Consider the following 11841-nt stretch of genomic DNA (forward strand, 5'->3'; position numbering starts at 1 on the left):
TTCTGCAAGTTCCAGGGGGTAGTAGATCATCCCTACCCCGTAAGATCTGTGCATGTTACAACATTCTACTCAATTAATGTTGCCTTTCTCTCCCCATCCATCTCTCTATCCCTAACTCTTTCTCTTTTAAATTTTCCCTCTCTGTCCTCACTTGCGCCCTTGGCCCTCACCTGCACCCTCGGCCCTCACCTGCGCCCTCCCCCCTCACCTGCGCCCTCCATCCTTATCGAAACATAGAAAATAGGAGCAGGAGGAGGCCATTCAGCCCTTCGAGCCTGCTCCATCATCCATTATTATCATGGCTGACCATCCAACTCAATATCCTTATCATAGAATTTACAGTGCAGAAGGAGGCCATTCGGCCCATCGAGTCTGCACCGGCTCTTGGAAAGAGCACCCTACCCAAAGTCAACACCTCCACCCTATCCCCATAACCCAACCCAACACTAAGGGCAATTTTGGACACTAAGGGCAATTTATCATGGCCAATCCACCTAACCTGCACATCTTTGGACCGTGGGAGGAAACCGGAGCACCCGGAGGAAACCCACGCACACACGGGGATGTGCAGACTCCGCACAGACAGTGACCCAAGCCGGAATCGAACCTGGGACCCTGGAGCTGTGAAGCAATTGTGCTATCCACAAGGCTACCGTGCTGCCCCGCAGCTTATCCTGCTTTCCCCCCATATCCTTTGATCCCCGTCACCCCAAGTGCTATATCTAATCCCCCTCATTCTTCTGAACTCCAGCGAATACAATCCTAAAGGATTAAATCTCTCCTCATTCGTCAGTCCTGCCATCCCAGAAATCAGTCTGGTAACCCTTTGCTGCACTCCCTCTTGAACAAGAACATACTTCCTCAGATAAGGAGACCAAAACTGCACACAATATTCCAGGTGTGGCCTCACCAAGGCCCTGTATAACTGCAGCAAGACATCCCTACTTCTGTACTCGAATCCTCTCACATTGAAGGCCAGCATACCATTTGCCTTCTTTACCGCCTGCCGTACCTGCATGCTTACCCAGTGACTGGTGATCGAGGACACCCAGGTCTCGTTGCACATTCCCCTCTCCTGATTTGTGGCCATTCAGATAATAGTCGCCTTTTCACTTTTCCTACCAAGTGGATAACCTTGCATTTATCCAAATTATGCTGCATCTGCCATTCATTTGCCCACTCACTCAACTTGTCCAAATCACTCTGAAGCATCTCTGCATCCTCCTCAAAGCTCACCCTCCCTTCCAACTTTGTGTTATCTGCAAATTTGGAGATATTACATTTTCTTCCCTCATCTAAATCATTAATATATATTTCAAAGAAACTTCAGAGGGCCGTGAACACAGCCAGTCCATCACACAAGCTCCTCTCAGAAAAATACTTTTCATTTACCTCGGTACTAGTGACAATAAACAAATCAAATCCAATCCAATATTGTGAATAACTGGGGTCCTAGCATTGATTCCTGCGGTAACCCACTAGTCACTGCCTGCCAATTTGAAAAAGACCTATTCATTCCTACTCTTTGTTTCCTGTCTGCCAACCAGTTTTCTATCCATTTCAATACACTAACACTACCCCTAATCCCATGCGCTTTAATTTTGCACACTAATCTCTTATGAGGGACTTTTGTCAAAAGCCATCTGAAAGTCCAAATACACCATATCCACTGGCTGCCCCTCATCAACTGTACCAGTTACATCCTCGAAGAATTCCAGTAGATTTGTCAAGCATGATTTCCTCTTCATAAATCCATGCTGACTGTCCGACGCGGCCATTGTTTTCTAAGTGCTCTGCTATAAAATCTTTGATGATGAAATCCAGAATTTTCCCCACTACTGACGTCAGGCTTACCAGTCTATAATTCCCTGATTTCTCTCTACATCCATTTTGAAATAGTGGAGTGACATTAGCTGCCCTCCAGTCTGCAGGAACTGTTCCATAGTCTGTAGAATCCTGGAAGATGACCACCAATGCATCCACTATTTTTCTTGAATTTTTCCAATTAAGGGGCAATTTTAGCGTGGCCAAACGACCTACCCTGCACATCTTTGGATTGTGGGGTGAGACCCACACAGACATGGGGAGAATGTGCAAACTTCATACGAACAGTGACCCGGGGCAGGGATTGAACCTGGGTCCGCAGCGCTGTGAGGCAGCAGTGCTAACCACTGTGCCACCGTGCCGCTCTGCATCCACTATTTCTAGAGCCACTGCCTTAAATACACTGGGATTAGATTATCAGGCCCTCGGGATTTTTCAGCCATCAATCCCATCAATTTCCCCAACACCATTTCTCTTCTAATATTGATCTCCTTCAGTTCTTCCCTCTCACTAAACGCTGCGTTCCCAACATTTCTGGTATCTTATTTGTGTCTTTTGTGAAGACCGAACCAAAGTATGTATTTAGTTGCTAAGCCATTTCTTTGTCCCCTATTATACATTCCCATCTTTCTGACTGTAAGGGACCTACATTGTCTTCACCAATCTTTTTCTTTTCACATACCGATAGAAGCATTTACAGTTTTTATGTTCCCTGCAAGCTTAATCTCGTACTTTGTTTCCCCAAGGGGCTGGATTAGCACACTGGGCTAAATAGCTGGCTTTTAAAGCAGACCAAGGCAGGCCAGCAGCACGGTTCAATTCCCGTACCAGCCCCCCCGAACAGGCGCCCGAATGTGGCGACTAGGTAAATTAATTGAAGCCTACTTGTGACAATGAGCGATTTTCATTTCATTTTCATTTTCATTATTAATCAATCCCTTGGTCCTTCTTTGCTCAATTCTAAACTGCTCTCAATCCTCAGACCTGTTGTGTTTCTTGGCCAATTTGAATGCTTTGTTCTTGGATCAAATACTATCCCTAATTTCCCTTTAGGCCATGAGTTGGACACTTTTCCCATTTTACTTTTGTGCCAGACAGAAATAAACAATTGCTTCAGTTCCCCCATGCACTCCTTGAATGTTTGCCGTTGCCTATCTACAGTCTTCCATTTAAATAACATTTCCCAATTGATCATAGCCAACTCACGCCTCGTATCATCATAGTTTCCTTTGCTCCCTCTGATCCTTCACTGCACCACGCTCTGCTTCTCTACTCCCCCCCCCCCATTTGCTTCTTTGTTTCCCCCTTTACCTCTCTATTCCTCACATCTGCCTTTTTATTCCCCCCCCGCCTTTCTACTCTCACTGCCTCTCTGCCCCCCCCCCCAACTCTGTCTCTCCCTCTTCCGCCTCTGTCTTCCCCTCTCTATCACGTGTCTCTCCCCTCTCTATCATTTTACATCACAGTCCAGTGTCCTCTCTCTGATCGCTTTCTCAATATTCTCTGGGCAAGATTCTCCGGTTCAGAGACTAAGTGTTGATACCGGGGCTGAATTGCATGAGTTCCACAGCCCCGAAAGTGGCTCTGGTCCTGGAGTGTTTCAGGACATCCTAATGTGTTAGCACAGGCACCATGTGGAACTAGTGCAATTCCAACAAATGCTGGCGCGTGATTCGCTGGGGTGGAGATTGGCACTCGAGAGCCTGACAAGCAGGAGCTGCATCTAGGCACTGCACACCCCACACACACTCATTTCAGACAAAAAGTTGGCCCTCGATATGCTGGAGTGCACCCAACCCGTTGATAGGTTGGCTGGAGCCAGAGAGTACCTAGGGGGGTGGCCTGGGGAAGCACCCATATGACCTGTGACGCTAAGTTCACAGTGAGCAGTCAGCGGCATGTGCAGCCGCATGGCTGCCTTGCAGGCTGCAGCAATGGTGGTCCGTGCCTGTCCACCACAATCCCACCTCCCGGCCACCCCTGCTCTACTGCCCCCTGGCCCTAGCAGAAGTCCCCAGGCCAGCAGACAACTGTCAGCACACTATAGCGATGGTGGACACTTAGCGTACTCCCCTCTCTCCCTCAGCAGCCACAGTCCCCGTTTCCCGATTTTAAATCCCACAAGTGAACCTTGCCGTCGGTAATTCCTCCTGGCGGAGGCGGAGTATTGCGGGGGCACGGTAATTGCCGGATCAGGCCTGTTAATGATATGTCAACGTTTACTGTACAATTTACATGCCCACACCGGTTTACGGCATGGAATGCATTCAAGCCGCTGCAAGTCATCGGAGCATGGCATTCTGACGGGAACCCGGCGCCAGCCTCAATTTTCAGCTGACGTGCAATCATCCGCCCGATTCTGTTTCCCGATTCCGGGATCACTGGATGGAGAATCCAGCCCTCTCTCTACTGCTCTGTTTTCTATTTCTTCCTCTCATTAGCCGATCTCTCACATTCCCTCTACCTATGCTCTCCACTCCCTCTTGCCCCTGGCTCTCGCCTTTCTTCCTCTGGCTCTCTCTTGATTTGTCCTCTTTCTCGTCTCCCTCTGATCTCCCGCAATCTTTTCCTCTCTCTCTCCCCATTTCTCTCCCATAATCTCTACCTCTATCCTTCGAAGGAACGTCACCTTCTCTCTTGTGTCTCATTCCTGACCAGTTGACTGTAAGACTGCCAGTCCTCTCAGAGTTACTATACTCCCTATACACACACAACAGTGTGGCAAAATTTGGCTCCAACTCCATCTACAAGTTTGCTGATGACATGACCGTAGTGGGTTGGATCACAAACAACGATGGGTCAGAGCACAGGAGGGAGATAGAGAACCTAGCGGAATGGTGGAATGACAACAATCTCTTTCTCAAAATCAGCAAAACTAAGGAGCTGCTCATTGACTTCAGAAAATAAAGTACTGTACACACCCCTGTTTGCATCAATGGTGCCGAGGTGGAGATGGTTAGTAGTTTCAAATTCCTAGGGGTACACATCTCCAAAAATCTGTCCTGGTCCACCCACGTCGCGCTATCACCAAGAAAGCACAACAGCACCTACACTTCCCCAGGAAACTAAGGAAATTTGGCATGTCCACATTAACTCTTACCAACTTTTACAGATGCACCATAGAAAGCATCCTATCTGGCTGCATCACAGCCTGGTATGGCAACTGCTCGGCCAAGACCATAAGAAACTACAGAGAGTCATGAACACAGCCCAGTCCATCACACAAAACCTGGGCAGCACAATCAAAGACCCCTCCCACCCGGCTTACTCACTCTTCCAACTTCTCATTGGGCAGGAGATACAAAAGTCTGAGAACACGCACAAACAGATTCAAAAACAGCTTCTTCCCCGCTATTACCAGACTCCTAACCGACCCTCTTATGGACTGATTAATATTACACTCCTGGATGCTTCACCCAATGTCAGTCTCTATGCATTTATATTGTTGTCCTATTATGTATTTTCTTTTTATTTTATTTTATTTTCATGTACTTAATGATCTGTTTGAGCTGCTCGCAGAAAAATACTTTTCACTGTACCTCGGTACACAGACAATAAACAAATCCAATCCAATCCATCCATTGACTCTGTCTACACCTCTTGCTGCCTTGGGAAAGCGGGCAGATCCCAGCCCTGGGTCACTGTCCATGTGGAGTTTGCACATTCTCCCCATGTCTGTGTGGGTTTCACCCCCACAACCCAAAGATGTGCAGGTTAGGTGGATTGGCCACGCTAAATTCCGCCTGAATTGGAAAAGATATAATTGGGTTCCCTAATTTTTTTTTAAAAGGGAAAGCGGGCAGCATAATTAATGACCCCTCCCACCCGGGTTATTCACTCTTCCAACATCTTCCACCGGGCAAGAGATACAAAAGTCTGAGAACACGCACTAACAGGTTCAAAAACAGCTTCTTCCCCGCTGTTACCAGACTCTTAAATGACCCTCTTATGTACTGACTTGATCTCTTCACACATCTTCTCTACTGAGTAGTACTGCACCCCGGATGCGTCACCCGATGTATATGTCTATGTATTTACATTGTGTATCTATCGTATGTCTCACGTATGGAATGATCTGTCTGGACTGTACGCAGAAAAAAACTTTTCACTGTAACTCAGTATAAGTGACAATAAAACAAATCCAAATCCAAAGTTCTCTCAGCTCCTTGTCTTGGCAATAAGACCATCAGATTGTAACCAAATTGTCATTCGAAGTTCGGCACAACATCGAGGGCCGCAGGGCCTGTTCTGTGCTGTACTGTTCTATGTTCTATGTTTTTCTCACAAGTCACTTACTTTTGTCAAATTGTCATACACACCATTAAAGTGAATCCAACAGGCTTTCGCTGCTCCTTGTCTCAGCAGGTACTTCCTCACTGTGACTCGGAGGCTGGACTAAGTTTATTTGCTTCACTGTGGAAACCAGTCTTCCCGGTTTCTAAATGTGCAAATACCTCAGCTTGAATCAGAATTTCCCTCGGGTTGTTCCTGTTGAACTGTATCAATATAAAACAGCTGGAGAACCATCAAGTTGAAATATTACTCTTGCTACAGATGCTGTTAAACCTACTGAATCCTTCCAATATTTCCTGATTGCAATACAAGAGACACCGATCCTCCAGGACTGTTCGAAAGGTGCTGGAATTAAAGATGAATCTGCTGGAAACAACTCTAAAGGTGCAGAACAGAGGGACCTGCGTGTTTATAGGCATAAATCATTGAAGGTGGCAGAGCAGGTTGAAGGAGCAGGAAATGAAGCATACAGGATCTTGGGCTTTACTATGAGGGACATAGAGTACAAAAGGCAGGAATGATTAACCTTTATCAAACTCTGATTCATCCTTAACTGGGGTACTGCATCACCTCGAGATGCCATACTTTAGGAAGGGTATAGGGACATTAGAAAGAGTGCAGAAAAGATTCATGAAGACGATCAAGGCGTGAAGAACTTTCGTAATGTAGAAAGGTTGCATAAAAATTCAAGAGGTCAAGAAGGTAAGTTAAACCAGTGTTTTTCAAACTTTTTTTCCCGGGACCCACTTTTGCCAACCAGCTGACCATCGACACCCACACCGGCTGACCTTTCCGAGCCACGCAAGCCGACCTGCGCGACCCACGTCAGCCAACCTACGTGACGCACGCCACATTTGTTTACCTTTATTCTAAAAGGGGAGCCTGCTTGGTCCTCACAATCTCACGCCAATCAGGTTCACAGGAGGGCAATGCGCATATCAGATGCAGGCTTCAGCAGTACTTTTGTGCCATCTTCATCCTTGTAAAAACAGAAAATCCAACCTCATACATGTAGGTCATCGTGAAGGGCAATAACAACAAAATGCTTATTTTACTCAGCACTGGATATTCCTGGGAGATGCTACTCCAGAATGCTGATAGCTTCATGGGCGTTTAGCATGTTTTTAATATGCTGTCACAGGTCAGGTACAGTAGCTTAGTTTTTTAATTTCTATTCAGCTGTAAGTTAATAACTGACTCTGGGGTGAACAATAGAACATTACAGCACAGTACAGGCTCTTCGACCCTCGATGTTGCGTCGACCTGTGAAACCAATCTAAAACCCATCTACACTATTCCATTATCATCCATATGTTTATCCAATGACCATTTAAATGCCCCTAATGTTGGTGAGTCCACTACTGTTGCAGACAGGGCATTCCACGCCCTTACTACTCTCTGAGTAAAGAACCTACCTCTGACATCTGTCCTATATCTATCTCCCCTCAATTTAAAGCTATGTCCCCTCGTGCTAGACATCACCATCCGAGGAAAAAGGCTCTCACTGTCCACCCTATCCAATCCTCTGATCATCTTGTATGCCGCTATTAAGTCACCTCTTAACCTTCTTCTCTCTAACGAAAACAGCCTCAAGTCCCTTAGCCTTTCCTCATAAGATCTGGCAACATCCTGGTATAGGTCCTCTGCACCCTTTCCAATGCGTCCACATCCTTCCTATAATGCGGCGACCAGAACTGCACGCAATACTCCAAATGCTGCCGCACCAGAGTTTTGTACAGCTGCAACATGACCTCATGGCTCCAAAACTCAATCCCTCTACCAATAAATGCTAACACACCGTACGCCTTCTTAACAACCCTATCAACCTGGGTGCCAACTTTCAGGGATCTATGTACATGAACACCGAGATCTCTCTGCTCATCCACACTACCAAGAATCTTACCATTCGCCCAGTACTCTGTATTCCTGTTACTCCTTCCAAAATGAATCACCTCACACTTTTCTGCATTAAACTCCATTTGCCACTTCTCAGCCCAGCTCTGCAGCTTATCTATGTCCCTCTGTAACCTGCAACATCCTTCCGCACTGTCCACAACTCCACCGACTGTAGTGTCATCCGCAACTTTACTCACCCATCCGTCTGCGCCCTCCTCCAGGTCATTTATAAAAATAACAAACAGCAGTGGCCCCAAAACAGATTCTTGTGGTATACCACTAGTAACTGAACTCCAGGCTGAACATTTCCCATCAACCACCACCCTCTGTCTTCTTACAGCTAGCCAATTTCTGATCCAAACCGCTAAATCACCCTCAATCCCATGCCTCCATATTGTCTGCAATATCCTACCGTGGGGAACCTTATCAAACGCTTTACTGAAATCCATATACACCACATCAACTGCTTTACCTTTGTCCACCTGTTTGGTCACCTTCTCAAAGAACTCAATAAGGTTTGTGAGGCAAACCCTTCACAAAACCGTGTTGACTATCCCTAATCAAATTATTCCTTTCTAGATGATTATAAATCCTATCTCTTATAATCCTTTCCAAGACTTTGCCCACAACAGAAGTAAGGCTCACTGGTCTATAGTTACCGGGGTTGTCTCTACTCCCCTTCTTGAACAAGGGGCCAACATTTGCTATCCTCCAGTCTTCTGCCAATATTCCTGTAGATAATGACGACATAAGGCAAAGGCTCTGCAATCTCCTCCCTAGCTTCCCAGAGAATCCTAGGATAAATCCCATCTGGCCCAGGTGACTTATCTATTTTCACACTTTCCAGAATTGCTAACACCTCCTCCTTATGAACCTCAATCCCGTCTAGTCTAGTAGCCTGTACCTCAGTATTCTCCTCGACAACTTTGTCTTTTTCCTGTGCGACTACTGACGAAAAATATTTATTTAGCGTCTCTCCTATCTCCTCGGACTCCACGCATAACTTCCCACTACTGTCCTTGACTGGCCCTACTCTTACCCTAGTCATTCTTTTATTCCTGACATACCTATGGAAAGCTTTAGGGTTTTCCTTGATCCTACCTGCCAAGGACTTCTCATGTCCCCTCCTGGCTCTTCTTAGCTCTCTCTTTAGGTCCTTCCTGGCGAACGTGTAACTCTCAAGCGCCCTAACTGAACCTTCACGGCTCATCTTTACATAAGCCTCCTTCTTCCTCTTGACAAGTGATTCAACTACTTTAGTAAACCACAGTTCTCTCGCTCGACCACTTCCTCCCTGCCTGACAGGTGCATACTTATCAAGGACACGCAGTAGCTGTTCCTTGAACAAGCTCCACATTTCAATTGTGCCCATCCCCTGCAGTTTCCTTCCCCATCCTATGCATCGTAAGTCTTGCCTAATCGCATCATAATTGCCTTTCCCCCAGCTATAACTCTTGCCCTGCGATATGTACCTATCCCTTTCCATCGCTAAAGTAAACGTAACCAAATTGTGGTCATTATCACCAAAGTACTCACCTACCTCCGAATCTAACAGCTGGCCTGGTTCATTACCCAGTCCCAAATGCAATGTTGCCTCGCCTCTTGTTGGCCTAGCTACATACTGTGTCAGGAAACCCTCCTGCACACATTGGACAAAAACTGTCCCATCTAAAGTACTCGAACTATAGCGTTTCCAGTCAATATTTGGAAAGTTAAAGTCCCCCATAACAACTACCCTGTTACTTTCGCTCCTATCCAGAATCATCTTTACAACCCTTTCCTCTACATCTCTGGAATTTTTCAGAAGCCTATAGAAAACTCCCAACAGGGTGACCTCTCCTTTCCTGTTTCTAACCTCAGCCCATACTACCTCAGTAGATGAGCCCTCATCAAACATCCTTTCTGCCACCGTAATACTGTCCTTGACTAATAATGCCACACCTCCCCGTTTTACCACCTTCCCTGAGCTTACTGAAACATCTAAACCCCGGAACCTGCAACAACCATTCCTGTCCCTGCTCTATCCATGTCTCCGAAATGGCCACATCAAAGTCACAGGTAACAACCCATGCTGCAAGTTCACCCACCTTATTCCGGATGCTCCTGGCATTGAAGTAGACACACTTCAAACCACCTTCCTGCCTGCCAGTATACTCCTGCGAACTTGAAACCTCACTACTCTCAACCTCCTGTACATTGGAGCTACAATTCAGGTTCCCATCCCCTTGCTGAATTAGTTTCAACCCTCCCGAATAGCATTAGCAAATTTCCCCCCCAGGATATTGGTACCCTTCTGGTTCAGGTATAGACCATCCCGTTTGTAGAGGTCCCACCTACCCCAGAATGAGCCCCAAATATCCAGGTATCTGAATCCCTCCCTCCTGCATCATCCCTGTAGCCAGGTGTTCAACTCCTCTCTCTCCCGTTTCCTCGTCTCACTAGCACGTGGCACGGGTAACAACCCAGAGATAATAACTCTGTTCTAGCACTAAGATTCCACCCTAGCTCCCTGAATACCTGCCCTACATCCCCATCCCTTTTCCTACCTATGTTGTTGGTGCCTAAGTGGACCACGACTTGGGGCTGCTCCCCCTCCCCCGTAAGGATCCCGAAAACACGATCCGAGACATAATGGACCCTGGCACCTGGGAGGCAACACACCAACCGCGAGTCTCTGTCATTCCCACAGAATCTCCTATCTGTCCCCCTAACTATGGAATCACCAATGACTAATGCTCTACTCCTCTCCCCCCTTCCCTTCTGAGCAACAGGGACAGACTCTGTGCCCAGGGACCTGTACTCCATGGCTTACCCCTGGTAAGTTCCCCCCCCCACCAATCCAAAGCAGTATACTTGTTACTAAGGGGAACAACCACAGGGGATCCCTGTACTGACTGCTTCCTCCCAGCTCCTCTCACCGTCACCCATCTATCTTCATTCTTCGGAGTAACTACGTCCTTGAAGCTTCTATCTATGACCACCTCTGCCTCCCGAATGATCCGAAGTTCATCCAGCTCCAGTTCCCTAATGCGGTCTTTGAGGAGCTGGAGATGGGTGCACTTCCCACATGTGAAATCAGCAGGGACATTCTGCAGGAGGAACATTGCACTGCCTTCCCTGCCATCCCCTCTAAATAAATTGTGGAAAAAACACGAAAAAGAAAGAAAGAGCTTACCTGATATTCACTCAACCCCTTAGATTAGAGGTGGCTCTTCCGCGCTTTTAAATCTCCGGCTCCTCTCCCGCTTTTAAATCTCTGGCTCCTCTCCCGCGCTTTTAAATCTCCTGCTCCTCGCCCACACTTTTAAATCTCTGGCTCCTCTCTCGCGCTTTTAACTCTCTGGCTCCTCTCCTCTTGTCTCAAAACACAAAAGGAATTTTTCACCCACCACATCTCTTTCAAATCCTGAAACTTCTCCTCTCATTTGCCAGTACTTCCCTGCATATAACATATATTTTGCATCCTTATTTGCAATGGTATTATTGACATACATTAAGAAATCATCTTTTTACTGCTTTATTCCTGAGCTAAGTTTCTTCTTTGTCGACGAGGGAGTGGGTCTGGATAGGGTGCTCTTCCAGAGGTCAGTGCAGACCTGATGGACCAAATGATCTCGTTCTGCACAGTAGGAATTCTATGGTTCCATGATATTTATATATTTACTCTCGCAAGTGGATTATGTCAAAGAGTTAAAATAATTAGCACAGAAATGAAACATTTCTCCAAGTGGTTAAGATCTGAGGCTCCTGAATTAGATTGACCCGCCCTCCTACGCCTGTCTCCCGGGGGGGGGGGGGGGGGGGGGGGGTAGAGCGTATGCGCATGCA

The 11841-nt window shown here is 46.7% G+C and overlaps 1 protein-coding gene across 5 annotated transcripts in view; it reads right to left on the reverse strand.

The window, feature by feature from the left end:
* The window catches only part of LOC140419236 (cobalamin binding intrinsic factor-like), an 81271-nt gene extending 69479 nt beyond the window's left edge, over positions 1–11792 (reverse strand). Inside the window, exons 1-2 of one of the 5 annotated variants that reach the window (XM_072503065.1) lie at positions 11506–11792; positions 6980–7096 (exon numbers count right to left, since the gene is read on the reverse strand). Coding sequence is in view for 2 of the 5 variants with exons in the window: in XM_072503078.1 (XP_072359179.1) it covers positions 6144–6146 (3 nt within the window). In the remaining 3 variants the exon portion in view is untranslated. Of the gene's footprint in view, positions 1–6120; positions 6223–6979; positions 7097–11188 lie in introns of those variants that run through there. The other 4 variants (XM_072503058.1, XM_072503078.1, XM_072503050.1 and 1 more) reach the window with 4 other exon arrangements.
* Positions 11793–11841: the final 49 nt, after the last annotated feature.

Source organism: Scyliorhinus torazame, chromosome 1 (assembly GCF_047496885.1).
Source record: "Scyliorhinus torazame isolate Kashiwa2021f chromosome 1, sScyTor2.1, whole genome shotgun sequence".
Lineage (NCBI taxonomy): Eukaryota > Metazoa > Chordata > Chondrichthyes > Carcharhiniformes > Scyliorhinidae > Scyliorhinus > Scyliorhinus torazame.